The 19,858-nt window shown below is 41.1% G+C and overlaps 1 protein-coding gene across 6 annotated transcripts in view; it reads left to right on the forward strand.

The window, feature by feature from the left end:
• LPP (LIM domain containing preferred translocation partner in lipoma) overlaps window positions 1–19,858 on the forward strand; it is a 682,444-nt gene that overhangs the window by 324,484 nt on the left and 338,102 nt on the right. For 5 of the 6 annotated variants that reach the window (XM_058732400.1, XM_058732405.1, XM_058732402.1 and 2 more), the window contains one exon: window positions 11,958–12,083. In XM_058732400.1, the coding sequence (XP_058588383.1) occupies window positions 11,958–12,083 (126 nt within the window). The remainder of the gene's footprint in view (window positions 1–11,957; window positions 12,084–19,858) is intronic. The other variant, XM_058732399.1, reaches the window with a different exon arrangement.

The following is a 19,858-nucleotide window of genomic DNA, read 5'->3' on the forward strand; positions in this document are numbered from 1 at the left end:
CCTTTTGGAAAGGATTCACCATTCTAGATGCCTTTAAATACATTTATGACTCACAGGAAGAGTTCAAAATATCACCATTAATTGCAGTTTGGAAGAAGTTGATTCCAGCCCTTATGGATGACTTGGAAAGGTTGAAGACTTCAGTGGAGGAGGTAACTGCAGATGTGGTGGGAACAGCAAGAGAACTAGATAGAATGAAAAGTGGAGCCTGGAGATGTGGCTGAATTTTCTGCAGTCCCTGGATCAAACATTAATGGATGAGGACTTGGCTTCTTATGCATGAGCAAAGAAAAGTTTCTTGAGATGGAAACAAGGCCTGGTAAAGATGCAGTGGAGATTATTGAAATGACAGTAAAGGATTTAGAATATCACATAAACATAGTTGATAAAACAGCAGCAGGGTTTGAGAAAATCGACTCCAATTTTGAAGGAAGTCCTGTGGGGAAAATGCTATCAAACAGCATCACGTGCTACATAGAAATTGTTCGTGAGCAGCAGATTCTATCGATACAGTGAACTTCCGTGTTATCTGATTGTAAGAAATTGCCACAGCCACCCACCCTTCAGTACACTACCACTGTGACCAGTCAGGAGCCCTCGGCATTGAAGCAAGATCCTCCAGCAAAACGATAGTGACCTGCTGAAAGCTGAGGTGATGGTTAGCATTTTTTTAACAGCAAAGTATTTTGATACATTGTTTTTTTTCTTAGACAATGCTATTATTGCACACTTAATAGACCCCAGTACAGTGTAAACATGACTATTATAGGCATGGGGAAACCAAAACATTCATTTGACTTGCTTTATTATAATATTTGCTTTATCATGGTGGTCTAGAACCGAACTCCCAATATCTCTGAGATATGCCTGTGCCTCCTTTTTTCACACACGAATGTGCGTGCACACACACACACACACACACACACACAGTAGAAAAGGCAGCTTAGTATAGTGTTTGCTAAACTATGTATGGGACTGACTAGCAAGGTGGACCTTAAGGATCCCATTTCTTCATCTATAGCTTGCCTAGAGAACCTGCAGCAGTGATTTCTGAACTATCTTTTTATAGAAGTGCTTCTGGGACATTACTGGAGCTAATGGGGAGGACCTGCTGGGTGGAACCCTGGGCTTCTCCTGATGTATTTGAACCAGAGTAGTTCTGTTTTTATCTGTTTATGTAATGAGGTTCCACATAGAATTTCATTTCCAGCAGAGGATTCTGCTGCTTTAAAAAGGTGTGGCAAATGTTTATTTTATTGTCAAATAATCTTCTTGTGGTTATTATTATGATATGCATTTTATTAACATAGGTAATACATTTTTCCATGTTACCCTATAGCTATGCTCATGCAAACTGATCTTTATTTTAATCACAAGGAGCTACTTTGAGTATTATCAATATTTCAATATTATTTTTATGTTGAAATAATGAGTGAGTAAATACAGGGAAATTATTATTTTTTTTGGTATTTTGTTGTTTTTGCTTTTTTTTTTAAGATTTTATTTTTAAGTTATCTCTACACCCATGTGGGGTTTGGACTCACAGCCCCAAGATCAAGAATCACGTGCTCTACCGACTGAGCCCACCAGCCACCCCTCTTTGTGCTTTCTTATCTGCACAGAACAGTGAGAAATGAGGCTATTTACTTATAGCTGAGTTGGCGTAAGCTCTGAGGTGGCCTGTTTCTGGTTTAGATCTGGTTGTAAGCAGGCAACAAAGATGACGGCAGGTGAGTTGTGAAATGTCATTATAGACCCATACAATGTGAGAACTTGAAAAAATAAAAGTGGACCCGGAAGGCTCATACACCTCATTTTCAAGAGGAAAAAATTGAGTTTTAGAAAGGAAAGGCCAGTGCTTATGATGTCACAGGTAGACCTGGCTTCCCGGGCTGTCGTCCTCACAAGCGAGCAGATCTTGCGCTGGCTGCCTCATTTGGGCTGACTGGGGAACAGAGTCCCTACAGAGTATCCCCATGTAAGAGAGTTTATCTCAAGAATCCATGTGGATGGAGTCTGATGGCAGAAGGCTCAGGGATGAGGCCATCTCTCTTTGCTTTTCATTCCTTCTCCCTCCCTGCCTCCTTCTCCCTCTTTGATCCTCTTCTCCACTATTGGCACATTCCTTATTCCTCAGCCCCTTCCAGTAGTTGGCCTCTTATCTCCTTGTGTGTTTTGATTATTAGTAATTAGCCACAATCATGGTCTTTTTGGCGTATCGTGACCACAGTCCATCCTCATGGCAGTTTTGTTACGTTTCTTCACCCAAATTGATAAGAGAAGGACGTTTAATAACATTGCTTCTCTTTTTGTCATCGGCCAAAGGTTCTTCACCAGCCGGTTCATGGACCTTTGGTCAGGTGTCCAGCCTTGCTTCCGTGGGTCACATTTTGATGTGGGGTTACATAAGTGGTCCAAAGTATGGATCTTTTGGCAACAAACAATGAGGGCAGGATTGTTCCCTTTAAAGAGATGTGACTTGGCTAAACATTGTCAACTCTGGGTGAGTGTGTTTAGTGCTGAAAAGTATGAGATGGTAGGGAATGTGATGGGGGAAAAATTGAGCTATGTATCAGGTTTAATGTTTCGGTTTTATCTTGATGTTTTTGCTTCAAGTGTACTAGAACCATGGAAAGCTCCCATTGTCTCCTATTGTTACCCTACTTTCTGTTTATTCAATGCCATGTTGCCAGATGCCAAGCTGTTATTCTGTTTGAATCATAAAAGTGTTGTCTCTATTTTGAATGCAACAGAGTTTGCTCCAAAGATGGCTTTTTGTGGCACTTTTTACCACTGTCCTTAACCTACAGGGTAGATGAATCTATGTAGATGGTAAAGAGACTGGAGTTTTAGCTTTGCTTTGCACATCAGAAAAGTTGAATTATATTTCTGCCAGCCATTGGAAGCATTGCCAGCATCTTAGGGAAGGAGATTGCTTTTGTTTTTAAATCTCTGTCTCTTCCACATGGTTTTACAGAGTCTCAAAGAACATAGTGTATTTGATGTTATTAGGCAGATAGAAAAGTAATATTATCCAGTAGACTATAAACTCCTTGAGATTGAGGATCATGCCTTCTTTAGCCTTCATGCTACTTAGCACAAACTGTTTCCTAGAACAGCGTGGAGAAGAGCCATTCTCACAAACTGACAGTGAGGGAGTTACCCTATGAATATTGCTATCAGCGGAGTTAGGCAAAGGAGAGTCCATTATCCAGTAATTAGGTTATCAGTAATGTTTTCATGGAGGAGAGTACATTCAATAAGGTAGATGGATTTCAGAAAGGTAGGCCCTTTAGTTAAATCAGTGGGAAGGAGAGTGCACAGCCATGAATTAAAGCATTTTTCCCCCAGCATTTGGGGTCTCTTCAATAAGGTAACATTTCTATTGGATAAAATAGGTCATATTTTCTGTAATTCTCACTAGTGTATGCTACCCGCCAACTCAACATTATCAGAATCAGTGTGATAAGGGGACTGATATTATTAATATAGCATGGGGGATGATATTAAGAAGCACTGCCACTGTCTCCATTTTATTTTTATCCAGATCTTTCTTACCTATTATTTGGTTCACCTGTTGGTATCTTCAAGAGACACCTACACACACATACACACACACACACACACACACACACGCACACACGCACACACCCTTCTAAGTGTTCATTGTGTTAGAAATCTACTTACGGGGCACCTGGGTGGCTCAGTCGGTTAAGCGTCCGACTTCGCTCAGGTCATGATCTCGCGGTCCGTGAGTTCGAGCCCCGCGTCGGGCTCTGTGCTGACTGCTCAGAGCCTGGAGCCTGTTTCAGATTCTGTGTCTCCCTCTCTCTCTGACCCTCCCCCGTTCATGCTCTGTCTCTCTGTCTCAAAAATAAATAAACGTTAAAAGAAAATTAAAATAAAAAAAAAAAAAGAAATCTACTTACACCAGTGGTTCTCAAAGTGTGATCCTCAGACCTGCATTGTTGGCATCCCTTCAACACTTGTGAGAAATGTAAATTCTTGGGCCTGCCCAAAGATGCACAGAATCAGAAGTTCTGGGGGTTGGATCCCAGTCATCTGCATTTTCACAAGCTCTCCGGGTGGTTCTGTAACAGACTAAAGTGTGAGAATCACTGATCTTGAATTATGTTCTTTGCGGTTCATTCCTAGCACCATCATGTGTGAAGCATGGGAGCCTCATCGAACTGAAACTCCAGCACCTGATTCTACTTTGAATGAAAATACTTTCCAAACTTATATACTCACTCTGACTATGTCAGCCAAAGCATTTATTTTGCGACTGTGGTCAAAGCAATAGTCGAGTTAGCCAATGTTTATTGAATACTTGAGATGTGAGCAGTACTTGGCGTGAATGAACTCATTTAATCCTTGTAACAACAGCATGAGGAGCTGGGGCCCAGAGACCTTAGATTGATTCATGTCACCAAATTGACAGGTGGCAGAAGGTTTCTAACCCCACAGTCTGACTCCAGAGGCTTTGCCATTATTCTTTTTGTGTTAGGGTTGCTTGGTTGGGGGGAGTTTAACAAAAATGATCACGAAGAAATTTATTAATTATATTCTCAGCTTAATTAACAATAGAAAGATGATCAATGATTGAAACTTAGTTTTGTTGTTTATAGACAATACAGTTTTTTTTATATCCCTTGTATCATCAACCATTTTCTTCATTAATGTTAGAAATAAGGGAATAATGAACTTTACTGACCATAATAGAATATAAAAATGAAGTAATATCTACAGTGTATTAATACGTAAGTCCACTGAAAAGAAAATGGCAGTTGCGTGTAAAAGAATGTACTGTTTTGTGTGTCTAGTCTTCTAGGGTTCCCTAAGGTGAGATAGTTTTGTTTTGTTTTGTTTTGTTTTGTTTTTCCTAAACTATCAGGGAAATTTTTTTTTTTCCTAATGAATCACAAAAGGGAGCCCAAGTTTGCGGCCTATTGGGAGTCCCTTGGTGTCACGCATGGGGTCTGCTCAAGTTCTCTGAGCTTTGGAAAACATGATTTAAATGTAGATTTAGGGGTGCCTGGGTGGCTTAGTCGGTTAAGCATCCAATTCTTGACATCGGCTCAGGTCACAATCTCATAGTTGTAAGATCAAGTGCCACTTGGGGCTCCACGTGGAGCATGCTTGGGATTCTCTCTCTCTGCCCCTCCCCTACTTGCACTTTCTCTCTCATGCACTTTCTCTCTCTCAAAATAAGTACATATTAAAAAAATTTAAAACATCATAGGTTTAGTACGTTTAACATCAAGTTTCTCTCTGATGATTTGTTTCTTTCTCAGGTATGTTTCTGAGCAATCACGTAAAATCTTGGCTCTTTAAATCCCCCTTCTGTGATGTGTCACTGTGATTGCTTAGCCACCTCAAAGATTCTGGACTTTGTTGAGGTTGAGGTCAGGTTCATGCATGGTTTGAGTGTGTGATACTGGGCATTGGCTCTAATTCTAGGAAGTAAACTCCCTAGGACAGACAGTGGTTCTTAATTAACTAGATCATTTGCCTTGATCCTATGTTTCTCCTAACAGTCTGAACATGAACTCTCTTTTTTTGAGAATGTTGAGTTGATCCTCAGGTTCCTGATGTTTTTTTCATAGCAGAGGACTTGGCCATTTATCCTGGTCCCCTACCTCAAAATTGGAAATGAATACTTAACAACTAACTTGTTATTATGCTAAGTAGAATGCATTTATTTCCTGTCCCCATTTTGTAGCCACCAATGTAATAATCAATTCAGATGAGGATCATCTGTGGATGCTAAAACCTTTGGGTGAAAGGTTCTTGATGAGCAGAATAATAGCAGAGTTTTCAAGTGCCACCTCACAGATAATTTATTGATTTAAAAGGGAAGAGAGCAACTTTTACAATGAAGAAATCTGTCGGACACTACCTTAATGAAGTCATCAAACTTGGCATCACTAAACGGAGCCAAATTGACATCCTGAGCTTCCTTGTGTGATGCAGTGGGGTGGACACAGCATCATACACAATAATCACAGACAATGCAAGGTTGTTGAACTTTTTATAAGACACCTTGCCTGAATGCTTAAAGTCAGTTTCATGAAAGACAAAAATAGGCTGGAGGGGGGGTGGTGGGGAAGAGACCAAAAGACATGCCATCTCAATGTGTGATCTTTGATTGGATTTTGGATGGAAAATAACAACAATAAATAAAAGGATGTTACTGAGATTGATGGTGAAAAGTGAGCAAGTGTGCACATTAGATAATTGTACACCTGTCTGAAACCTCCTTGGTGTGATCACGGTACAAGGACTTCTTAGGAGATAAAAGCTTAAGCTCAAGTATATAGAGGGGAAGTTTCTGCAACTTCTTTCGAATGGTGTAACTACAATAACAAATGAAACAAATAAATGTATTTGTTATGAGAGAGAGAGAGAGTGAGAGCAAGTAAGTATGGCAAAATATGGGCTCTTGATGAATCTGGGGGAAAGATGTGTGGTTGGAGTTAATTTTACTACCTGTTCAACTTTCCTGTGAGCTTAACTTTCTTTAAATAATGTATTTGGATATAAAGAAGGAATAGATAAATACAAGTGAATACTCTTTCCTAGCTCAATACTATCACTCCTGGTCTATCACCTATAATTAGTGGATTACCAGGATGTGGGCAAAAACATTACCCATCTAAAATCAGATTCATGGAAATAGCCTTTCATGCTATACATTTTGGTTCTGGGCCCTGTTTTAAAGTCGTTTCTTATATATTTACAATGGAGAAGTCATCAGCCTATAATTCTGCTAGTGGCACTAAGAATTATGCTTTTCCAAGTTATAATAAGCCCCAGTTGTGTTTGGTGAGCTTTCGTCACATAGATTCTTAATGAGTGGATGACAGTAAGACTCGTATAGAAACTAGTGTCTTATGGAAGGCTTACTCATGGGGGTTTTAAAGCTGTTAGTGAAAAGACCCAGTCACTGATCACCATTTGTATCCAGCCTCTCACTGTGTCTTCCCACCTCTACACACCATTAATTGCTACAGTGACCACCAGAAGCTTCTCTGTCACCATTCTACTTCTTAGGATGAGTATGGGGGAGTTTATAGCCCCATAGGCAACCCTAGACCAGTGGAAAACTGGAGCCTGAGGATAAACATTCTTGTCTTTCATCCCTAAGGTGGGGAGGTCTGAAGCATGATTCACAGCGTTCCTCACAGCCCTCCCAGGAGAAAGGAGCCCTAGTGCCCACAGCACTGGCCACCTCAGTACGGCACCTCTGGATTGACCTTCCTCCTCCCTCACTTAAGTCTTCCAGTCCTTAAGTCCTCTTTCCTGGGAGTCATTTCCCAAGATAAGTGACCTGTACACCAGCTTCTGTCTCAGGCTTTGTTTTTTTGGCAGAACCTGGACTGAGACACTGGAATCTCTCTAGTTATGGTTGAAGAGCGTGAGAGTTGTTGTTATTACAATGGACGCTTTACAGGAGGTCATGTGGTATCTAGAAAAAGCACTGAGCAAAGGATCAGGGGAATCTTTCTCCTTGTTATTTGGCCTCGAGCAGGCGGTTTAACCATCAAGTGATGGGTGTGGCTGCAGTGATACGAAGTGAGGAAGACAAGTTGCTAAGTGTGGGCCATTCTGTGAACTGGTTACAAGACTGTCACCTCTGGCATCTACTATAAAGTGTTGGGAGTAGTAAGATAGTTCCCAGATCTAAAGGTTCTGTACAGGAGAGGACTAAGAGAAGTGCAAGTGTAGGGCATGGGCAGGACTTCCGTTATTTGAATTGAGGCATAAGATAGAGACTCAGCAGTGAGAAAGAGATCTGTTCTAATCTGTAATAGGGATTGAAATATGGGAGCAGAGCTCTTACCAGAAGGTCAGGTAGCGCCGCAAGGGGCCAGGGATCTTAGTGCAAAATCCCATGGCATTAGGCTGGAACTTGTTGAATTGCATCAACCTAATATGAGAAACTACAAATGGGGAGTAGTCCCAGCTTGGAGGGAAGAGAGGACAAGGAGGCTGGATGCCAACTGAAGCCTTACATGTACAGGCTGGTTAAGCACTATAATTACTTGTTTCATTGTATAGCTCAGGATAATTCTGTGACTTTTGAGTCTCTGTGGTTAGACATCCCAGTACTTAGAGCAAGGACAGTTGATGTGCTTTCTGCTACAGTAAAGTACAGATGTTGAAGACCTGATTAAATTCTGTCTCTTTACTGATACCCCAAGGGGACACTTAATGAATGATGCTCCCTTTAAGAAGAATAATTAACAATAGGTGTATTATTCATATTAATTCAGTTACTGGTTACTATAATTAATGCTATTTGAGAAAATGGTCATAATTATAGCACTTTACGATTTACAAAGTATTTTCCCATCCATTTTCTTATCTGAATCTTGTAACATCTCTCTGGCTTAGGTAGGGCAGGTGAGGGTGAGGAGACTATGGCCCATAGAAGAGTTTAACCAATTCCCCACCCTTACACATATATTACTCTGTCTATGACTATAGGGAGATAATGGAAATATGCATAAGGGAATCAGATTCACATAGTTCTCAATTGCCTTCCCAAACAATAATGTCCCATCTTTCCTTGTTGTACCAGGACCCATTCCCCAGAATGTTCACATGAATTTTATTTTATTTTATTTATTTTTATTTTTGTTTTAAGTACGCTTCACGCCCAGCATGGAGCCCAGTGCGGGGCTTGAACTCATGACCCTGAGATCAAGACCTGAGCTGAGATTAAGAATCAGACGCTTAACTGACTAAGCCACCCAGATGCCCCTTCACATGAATTTTAAACATTAAAGGGACTTTATTCTTTATAATGCCACCATATTTCATAGCGGGATAAAGTTGAGATCGCCTTTGATAGAGGGATTAGCCTTCTGGAAACATATCTTTCTAGGACAGAGGGCGACTAGCCTTATAGGACTTGGTCAAACTGGAAATTCAGACTCTGAAAAAACATAACCCACCTGCTATGACACTGTTTTCTATTTTTGGCTTTGGCAAGAGAGCCGGGGGAATCTCGGTTTTCTTAAGGGCAACCTGCTAATATGGGTCATACAGCATGGAATATACAGGCATATACAGGTGTGCACACTCATGCACCCTGGGACTCTGATTCCCTTTCTAGAACATATTACATATTCGATATACAAGAGCATCCACTGAGCCTATTGTACCTCTGGCTGCTTTTACTCAAAAGGTTCTGATATGAAAAAGGTTGCTGGCTGGACCTGTGGCAGAGTCAGTCGTTATTCATTTATTTACTCAAAGAATTTATTGAACACGTCCATGGATCGGGCCCTAGCAAGACTGTGGGGAAACAGCAAGGAGCTAAATGGACAAAATTCAGTCCTCAGGAAGCTCACGTTCTCTTGGGCCAACTGATGACAGACAGCCAAATAAAAGATAATATTAAAAGGTAATATTAAGATATTAAAAGATGATTGATATTATGAGAAAAACAAGGTGAGAGGTTAGAGTACCATACAAGGGTCATAGAAATACATTCAGAACCAGAAAATGATGAGGAAGTTGCTTTAGATAGTGTGATGAATGATACCCTTATTCAGAGAGGGCTCACAAGTAAGAATACCACTACTTCTGGGACAGACGACAATCTGTTTTGGCTCCATGGGGCTGGGCCGTGATGTCATAGATGTTGATGTTATCTGTGTGCCTGGGACAGATCAAGTCCAGAGGGATTAACTTACACGGGCTAAATTCACAAGTGATGGACAGACACACCAGAGCCTATTAGGTCTGTTTTATGTAGAGACTTAAATTTAAGTTCTGGGACTCAGGAAAGCTGGTCCGGTGAGCAGGCTACTAGAGGAAAAAGAACTACTGATATTAACAGACAGTGCTATTGTGCTATCGTTACCTGATTTAGCACATCATTAATAAGATAAGTTTACTTAGAGAATTGTAAGATTGAATGCTGGCGTGTCAGTGTACCCTATTTTTTGTTGTCGCTGAGGATATTCTGGTTTCTTGCCTAATATATTTCTTTCTTTTCTTTTAATTTTTTTTAAGTTTATTTATTTTTGAGAGAGACAGAGACAGAGACAGAGACAGAGACAGAGTGCTAGCAGGGGAAGGACAGAGAGAGAGAGAGAGAGAGGAGAAAGAGACACAGAATCTGAAGCAAGCTCCATGCTCTGAGCTCTCAGCACAGAGCCCGACACAGGGTCTGACCCACAAGCCGTGAGATCATGACCTGAGCCAAAGTCAGACAGTTAACTGACTGAGCCACCCAAGCATCCTGGCTGATGCTTTTTCTAAACTCTTTAGCAGCCTATCCTGATATTTAACTGCTTCAGAGAAGTTCAGTAGAGTTGATGAGATGACACTAATTTCCCATTATTTCATTTTGGTTGGGTCTCATTGCAGATATACTTCGGTTTCTTGATGGAGTTGAAAGAGACACTCCCAGTACAATCCACAATCACTAGTAACTTTGTCACCTTAAAAGAATAGTTTTATAAGTTTATTTCTTTTGAGAGAGAGAGAGAGAGAGAGGCAGAAAGAGAGAAGGAGAGAGAGAATCCCAAGCAGGCTCCGCGCTGTCAGCACAGAGCCTGACTTGGGGCTCAAACTCACAAACTGTGAGATTAGGACCTGAGCTGAAATCAAGAGTTGGACAGTCAACCGACTGAGCCACCAAGGTGCCCCTAAAATAATACTTTAAGAGATGCCTGGGTGGCTCAGTCAGTTGAGTGTCCAACTTCGGCTTAGGTCATGATCTCACGGTTCGTGAGTTCCAGCCCCACGAACCATGAGATCATAATCTGATCCGAGGTCAAGAGTCAGATGCTTAACCGAGTGAGCCGCCCAGGTTCCCCCAAAATAAAATTGTCCCAATTTTAGACGACATGATTAGCTACATAGAAAATTACAAGGATTCTTAAAAACAACAAAACAAAACAAAACACAACAAATGAACCTCTTTAATAGGTGAGTTCATTAAGTTTGCAGGATATAAAAATAAACATACATGGGGCGCCTGGGTGGCTCAGTCAGTTAAGCCTCCAACTTAGCTCAGGTCATGATCTCATGGTTCCTGAGTTTGAACCCTGTGTCGGGCTCTGTACTGACAGCTCAGAGCCTGGAGCCTGCTTCAGATTCTGTGTCTTCCTCTTCCTCTGCCCTCCCCCCACTCACTCTCTCACACTCTTTATCTCTCTCAAAATAAATAAATAAACATTAAAAAAAGACTAACTCACTCTGCTTCCAAATCCTATGACCATCTTACTTTCTGTTACCTTGCCTTAAGCTCGAGCCAAACCGTTTGCTTGCTTTCCTCCAGTCTGCTCATGATTTCTGGGAATGCCCTTGTGACAGTGTCTTGCCCTGTAATGGCCCCGCTTCGTAATCAGTAACCACAGCCACATGTGTTCTCTGCAGCCCCTTGGCCAGAACCCTGAGCAGACCCCTGCTGGCGCACTTTGGAGGTGAAGTGCTTGGAATGCATTGTCTCTCTCAGACACACCTGGTACCTGCACTTGGCCCACCAATTCCTCTTCCTGGGCTGTCTGTCTCCGCCCTTGCCCCTTCCTGTTCCCACTCAAATGTCATAATTCTGTGTGATGGTTTCTGAACACAGAGAACTTGCAATAACTTCACAGTTGGATCTGCTCCTTCAGCACAGGGATGGAGACATTTATTTCCTTTTGCTTGTATACTCATCAAAAGAGAAAGCCTCTAATGTGTGTGATCTTAGGAAAATCACTTCATGTCTTTCAGTTTTCTTATTTGTCAAAAGAAGGTAATTCTACTCCAGGTTTTGCAAAAGCTAAAAAAACCAAAAACAAAAACAGAAACAAAACTGAGGTGCTGAAAAGCTTGGGCAAAGTCACACTGTAACTTGAGAGATTTGCACATAGACTGATATCACTAGAGACTGGAGATTTTTTATTATTACTATTACTGTCATTATTTTTGTAACATGCCTGTGATGCTTCTAGCAGGGAAATCCTGGAGGCAAGACCCTTGAGGAGAGACGTTCTAGCCTGGATGCCGAGATAGACTCGCTGACTAGCATCTTGGCCGACCTTGAGTGCAGCTCGCCCTACAAGCCTCGGCCTCCACAGGTAAGATCCTTCTGTAAATATGGCCACATTGCTGGCCACAGAGAGTCCACAGTTACCCAAGAGAACATGCTGCGTCTTATTGCCTTTCCGTTCTTTTTTGATCTTCTCAGGGTCAGCGGTCTATGTTGTCTTTTTATTGAATAAATATCAACGTATGTTGGTTGACAGAAAGCTTTTAAATTGAATTTGCTAGTATTTTTTTAAAAGAATACAAGATGTTTGAAATGTTGTGAAAATTAAATTTCTTCTTATTTTATTGCACTGTTCTTTTTCTGACTTTCCCTGTGTGAACTCTTTTGTTGTATGTCTGTATAGTCTTCACAAATAGGATTCAGCATGGCCATGTTAAAGTTAAGGTGAGGGCTATATCTTCTGTAAAGAAACCTCTTATGTTGCATGTTAAAGTGGCTTTCGTTTTCTGGTTGTTGTTGTAAGTAATGCTATGAGGGACATGTTCATGTATATTTTCTTTTTAAAAATATTTTTCAACGTTTCCCAAAGTTTATTTATTATTTATTTTTGAGAGAGAGAGTAAGTGAGGCGGGAGGGGCAGGGGTGGGGTAGAGAATCCCAAGCAGGCTCCATGCTGTCAGCACAGAGGCCAACATAGGGCTCGATTCCATGAACCATGAGATCATGACTTGAGCTGAAATCAAGAGTCAGACGCTTAACTAACTGAGCCACCCAGGCGCCTCTCATCTCTCTTTTCCTGGGATCTCTTTCTCTGTCTCAGATTTCCTCGGGTTGGGATTTCTTCACTGAGGAGTATAATCACTTTCTTAACTTTTCTTTCCAAAGATTCTGAATAGCTTTCACTATTATACTCCTCAGTCTCACCAGAATTAGTGGTAGCAATTAGAATCTGTTTTTTGATTCTAATGGAGCCTTGATATGAGCTCTTCTGTGCATTTCTTTGCTTACTCTAGAGCGTGGCTATTTCTCTGCTCCATAGTTTATTATCTACATTTCAGAAGCTGGGCTTCCACTGCTGTTGGCCAGCTCCCCTCCTTTAGGTCTTGAGAAGGCAACGGTAAATCTATTCTAGGGCTTCCGAGTCCTCAGAAGACAGCCAGCAGAATTCTAGGTGCAAACATGGGATTGGCACCGTCGTCGCTGTTGTTTGACTGGAGTGATGTTTGTTTGACTAAGTGACAGCGCATACGGCACTCTGAGTCTCACTCTGGTTCTTGAACAGCAGCTCCTGAATTCATGATGGTTTCTTTCATGAGCGAAAACCCTGTCCTGCCTCTCCGCTGTCACCCATTTCCACACGTAAGGTGGCAGTACTTTCCTCTTTACCTCTTTACATAGTCCCATTACCTTTTCCGAACACATAATGGGTTCCTCAGCCGTGTGGGGGCACCAGGCAAAAGACACCAGAGCTTAGTGGTTCCTCACCTGTCTTGGCTCTTGGCTCTTGGCTCCAGTAAAAATGCATTTCATTTCTGGAAAAAATGCCCTGAGCTGCAGGTATGTCGCAGGCGCTGTGGTCTTTTGGGGGGACCTTTTGGGAGAAGGAAAGTCAGCGGTTGATAGGGCGAAGAAGAGAGCCAAGCCACCATCTTCCAAGAGCCCATGATTTCAGAAGTTAAACTATGGCAAATATGGTAGAAGCACGTGAAAGTAGTACTTTCTGAGTACTCAGAACTCTGAGAAGGTTTATCCGAAGACTTGCATGTTCAGCTACTGGGATGGGTGGCATTGGATTGTTGGGGTGCGGAGGGGAGAACAGCATGAGCTGCAAAGCAGGAAGGTCCAGGGTGTATTCAGAGAATGGCAAGCAGCAGACGAGGCCAATGAAGGCTTGGAGTGGGCTCTAGGACCAGATGGTTCCCTACTGCGAGTCCGTGGACACATGTGAATGCCAGATTGACATTTTGGCCTGATTTTTATAGACAATGGGGAATAGTTGAAGGTTCTTAAGCAGGGGAAAGCTAACATTCATTTTGGATAACAACAACAAACCCAACAACAACATCGGGAAGGATGCAGGAGGATGAACCCAAGTCTGAGAATTATTCTTCAACATGCCTTGCTGACTTCATAAGCAAGCTTATGGCCATTGTTTGGTGCTAAACATTTTCCCAGTTCTACCCAGCAAATACCTCAAGCCCAGTTTCTCAGGACAGTGAAACCACTGACTTTTCATCTGGACTCATCTGTCTTCTGCTCAAATACTATTTTGACCCACCCTTTTTGTAATAGGACTTTTGCTTAATCTTTTTTTTTTATCTCCTAAATTATTATACACTAATACACACTGGAGAGGTTCTGCCCAGAGTTTTTTGCTTAATATAGCATTCATTCTTTAAGGTTATGTCTGTGCCTGCCTCCCATAAATCACTGCATTTTAATGGATTATTCAGCAGCTTCGTTTTTGTTTGAGCCATCTTACTGTGCACACAAACTCGTAATCACTGATATTTGGACAGTACTTTACTGATTGTAAAGCACTTTTGCATTTTCTCACTTGAGTAAGGCACAGATATCTCAACTGCTAGATACAGATAGTGTGCTAACTTTGTAGATGAGGCAACTACGATGTGGCAGGTAAGTGACCTTCTCAGGGCACATGAGTACAGTGTGGGCACAGCTGGGCCTTGGCTCTTTTGTGTGCTTGGTTCTAAGTTCTCGAATAAGACAGAGGATGCCAGGATTTTTGTTTGTTTATGTTTTGTTTTTGTTTTTTTTTACCAGTGACAAACTATATAGTCATATGAGTAACGGTTTCCCTTAAATATGGCTTTCTCCTAAAAAGTAAAGCATTTAGAGGCTTAGAAAATGTTAATAATGGTAACCCTTAAATAGAGTAAGTTAAGAATTAGGAGAAAGATCTACTTCCTTTGTGCCTAAAATTAAAGAGCGATCCTTTCTAACTTTTGTTTTATTATTCTAATTTAGGAAATCAAGAGTTAATTGGGAGATACATCCCATTTTTCTGAATTATCTTCACTCTGGTGGAACTGAATTAGATGTGTTAGTATTTATTGGTTAACATAATTATATGCTGTGAGAACAATAATCACACACTTAAAATATTAAAAATTATGTGTCAAGAGAAGATGATATCTGCAGGAGACTGTGTTGTGTTGTAATTAAAAGGTACTTGGAAAGTCCTAGAAATGCACTGTTAATGCCCAACTTTGATGTTTCCATTTTTGATCCAAAGCAAATTGCAAAATCTGTTGAGTCACGCGAACACTTAAAGTAGGCTAGTAGGTCTATGATTTCTCATTATTTAAGCAGGTATTGTATGCTTTCCCAAGCCCACCTCTGAATCACCTTTGTAAAGGCTGCTTTGATTCATGGATCTGAGGGAAAATGATGATATATGTGGAATATTTGCCGAGCGAGAGGTCCAAAAGAGCTCTATTCATGTAACTTAAAAAAAAAATGTCTGCGCTTTTAAAAATAGATTTTATGGAGCATTTTCCTCCTTTTTCCAAGCAAACGTTTCCTGCTCTCAGATTTCCCAACTTTAGTTTTGTGTGCTGATTTATCTATTTTTTATTTTGGGAAATGTTGCTTAATTTTACATATTCATCCATTCACCTAACATTTATTGAGATCCCACTGTGGACTAGACATTGGAAATACAAAGATTGGTATCAACAGGTCCTTGCTCTGGAATAATTCCTAGTCTTAGAGAAAAGACAAGTGCGTAAACAATTCTAAAGGACACAAAAGGAAGACTTCCCTGTTGTGCGACTTGCAGTCACCATGTGACTTACCAGATGTTGAAATTGTTGGAAAATCAAAACTAGGAATATCAGCATTGTACTTTATGCCTTTCTACAGAAGTGTCCAGGAGGACCTCACAGAGCAGGGAGCAGGTGTACTTATATGCAACCAGCATATGTCATGGGAAGCGCGTGGGATTCAAGGTACCAGAAAAACAGGAATGAGGAAGCCAGGGAATGTTGAAAGCAAATGCCTTGCTTGAAGAATGAGTTAGGGACATTGTGACGTATAGGGTATGTGGAATGCAAAGGGCAGTGGTGGATGAAGGAATCACATGTACTTAATACCTAGGTAGCCCTCTTGATGCCCAAGGACTCATAGTAAGAGGAGGAATCGGCGGGGGTGGGGGAGTGGGGAGGGTGGAGGGGTGTTATGGGTAGCAACTCCTACAGCTTCTTGCTGCATTGGAATTGGGGGTAATTTTAAAAACAAATTTCATAATGTAAAAGTATATACATCTGTGACACTTCACAGAGGTATGCAATTATACTACCTCCGCGTTTGAAACTAAAATTTCTGATCATTTCTATATGTGTGTGTTAGTTTTGGACGAACAGGTGTGAGAAGGTCAGAGGTAGTTAATGCGTAAATCACAGACCCAATATGATCATAGAGTATCAGAGCTTAAGTGAGCTTTCGAGGTCATGTAGCCAAACACTTGCTTTGCAGAAGGCAAGTTTTTCCCCAGACAGGGAAAGAACATTGCTCAGTGAGGCTCAGTTAGAGGCAAGATGAATGATTGTCTTTTTCCTGAACCATGTCAGAATGGTTCTCTGTGGATGATAACAACAACCAGGGGACAGTTTGGTTCTTTTTAGCATCTCAATTAGTTTATTCCACAGTGTCTCTCTTTTGTGATACTTCTCCTAAAAAATGTGTCTTGGAAACATAACAAAGGAGTAAAGAACATACCTCCAAAGTAAACAGAAAACGTATTACCATTTAGCACCTGTGAAATAGTATGTAACTAGACCCCACCCATTGAACATCATTTCTTGGTAGAAGTGCAGCTACACGAGGGATCCGTTGCAATTCTGCCAATTTCTTAGAAGACAGAGGATAAATCATGGACTTATTTTTCCGTTCTCCCAGCGAAGGCAGAGCTGGAATGCTGGTCTTCTAATTCCTAGAACAAAGCTGCCTCTTCTTCCTATAAGGAGTGTGGTAGTGTTGGAGCTGGTGTCTAGGTGACCTGGAAGATCTTTCACGTAGTTTATATTAATATTTCATGGTGACGTTTGAATCAAGTTGCTTCTGAATTGATAATGGACAAAATTGATAAAGGGATTTCATTATCCTCATTCATGCCAGTATGAAAATTTTTGGAGAAATTTTGGAGATAAGGATAGGGTTGGGGATAGTTTGGTAGCTTAGACTCCAAATTTGCCAGTAAGAAGACTACCGTCTTCTCAGTTCCATGTGACCATCTCTCTAGAAAGAACTTCACTTGTGTGAACTGTCACCTCACCAGGCTGACCTTCCTTTTCTTTATTTCTACAATGGACATGGTACTAGCCCTTTGTTCGAAATGTCATTTGCAAGTATCTTTTCCTGTTCTGTCCGTTGCCTTTTAGTTTTGTTGATTGTTTCCTTTGCAGTGCAGAAGCTTTTTTATTTTCATGAGGTCCCAATAGTTCATTTTTGCTTTTAATTCCCTTGCCTTTGGAGACGTGTCAAGTAAGAAATTGCTGTGGCTGAGGCCAGAGAGGTTTTTCCCTGCTTTCTCCTCTAGGGTTTTGATGGCTTCCTGTCTCACATTCAGATTCTTCATCCATTTGGGGTTTATTTTTGTGAATGGTGTAAGAAAGTGGTCTAGTTTCATTCTTCTGCATGTTGCTGTCCACTTCTCCCAGCACCATTTGTTAAAGAGACTGTCTTTTTTTCCATTGGATATTCTTTCCTGCTTTGTCAAAGATTAGTTGGCCATACTTTTGTGGGTCCAATTCTGGAGTCTGTGTTCTATTCTGTTGGTCTATGTGCCTGTTTTTGTGCCAATACCATGCTGTCTTGATGATTACAGCTTTGTAGTAGAGGCTGAAGTCTGGGATTGTGCATGAAAAACCTCTCTGACCTCAGCCTCAGCAATTTCTTACTAGACACTTCTCTAAAGAAGACATTCAGATGGCCAGCAGGCACATGAAAAGATGCTCAATGTCGCTCCTCATCAGGGAAATACAAGTCAAAACCACACTCAGATACCACCTCACACCAGTCAGAGTGGCTAAAATGAACACATCAGGAGACTATAGATGCTGGAGAGGATGTGGAGAAACGGGAACCCTCTTGCACTGTTGGTGGGAATGCAAACTGGTGCAGCCACTCTGGAAAACAGTGTGGAGGTTCCTCAGAAAATTAAAAATAGACCTACCCTATGACCCAGCAATAGCACGCCTAGGAATTTACCCAAGGGATATAGGAGTGCGGATGCATAGGGGCACTTGTACCCCAATGTTTACAGCAGCACTTTCAACAATAGTCAAGTGATAGAAAGAACCTAAATGTCCATCAACTCATGAATGGATAAAGAAGTTGTGGTTTATATACACAATGGAGTACTACGTGGCAATGAGAAAGAATGAAATATGGCCTTTTGTAGCAACATGGATGGAACTGGAGAGTGTGATGCTAAGTGAAATAAGCCATACAGAGAAAGACAGATACCACATGTTTTCACTCTTAGGTGGATCCTGAGAAACTTAACAGAAACCCATGGGGGAGGGGGAGGGGGAAAAAAAAGAGGTTAGAGTGGGAAAGAGCCAAAGCATAAGAGACTCTTAAAAACTGAGAACAAACTGAGGGCTGATGGGGTTGTGGGAGGGAGGGGAGGGTGGGTGATGGGTATTGATGAAGGCACCTTTTGGGATGAGCACTGGGTGTTGTATGGAAACCAATTTGACAATAAACTTCATATATTGAAAACAAAAAACTGAGAATCAACTGAGGGTTGAAGGGGGGTGGGAGAGAGGGGAAAGGGAGTGATGGGCATTGAGGAGGGCACCTGTTGGGATGAGCACTGGGTGTTGTATGGAAACCAATTTGACAATAAATTTTTATATTAAAAAAATAAAATAAAATGGGCATGGTAACTACAATTACTTCCCGTTTGCAGAAATACAATATTGTTCTAGAGCTACAAGGAATTAGATGTTGTCTCAAAGCAACCTTTCACTCAATTCTTCCTGTTTTGTTTTGGAATTGTTAGCTTGTGGAGCTTGCTTTAAAGCTGTAGGGCTTTGAAGATTTGGAGCTTATCCTTTCTGAATGTTGTTTGCCCTATAAATGATGTATTTATCTTCCTAATTTAAGGCATTTAACAATTGCTAGAACTTCTTAGTCTATTTGGAAACTGAGTACATAAATGCTGTTTCGTCACATGGACACATCTCTAATTACACTACCTGGGCTCCCACACTAAGTTATTTTCATAGAACACTAATCTATGAGACAACCTGAGAAAGTATTTCTCAGTGAGTGTGTGTTGTATGGAAGGCTTTTTATTAGGAATTCATGTGGCCCGAGGGCTTGGAGTCAGTGTAATCAGGGTGGAGTCTCGTGGTGCCATGGATCTTCTATTCTCTTGCTCTCCCTGTTCTAGCTTGCAGAAGCCATGAACAGCTGCAGGGGAGATTAATTAGTAATTAAATTTTTAATATTTCGTATCATTCAGAGCAACCCAAACATGTAGGCCACTGGGACATGAAAGCCACGGCACATCGATGCTGTAATGGGGACGCAGGCTATCCCCGCAGAATGGGCCCTTGCTGGTTTTTATTTGGCTTCTTGAGAATTGAGATCAGATCTGGGTCTTATGCTGTTTGAAAAAGGGAATAGGTGTGGATGGCTTTATCTTCCTTTCCCTATATTCTCTTGGGAAAAATTTAGGAGCGTCTTGTGATTTGTTAGGGAAAATAAAAGCCATAGTTGCCTATATATCTGTATTGTCTGTTTACTAATAGCTTTCTTTGAGAGCTATGGGGAAAGTTAACGCTCTGTAGAAACCTCATATATATAAGATATGAGTGGGAGTACAATAA

The sequence above is a fragment of the Neofelis nebulosa genome, chromosome 5 (assembly GCF_028018385.1).
Source record: "Neofelis nebulosa isolate mNeoNeb1 chromosome 5, mNeoNeb1.pri, whole genome shotgun sequence".
Lineage (NCBI taxonomy): Eukaryota > Metazoa > Chordata > Mammalia > Carnivora > Felidae > Neofelis > Neofelis nebulosa.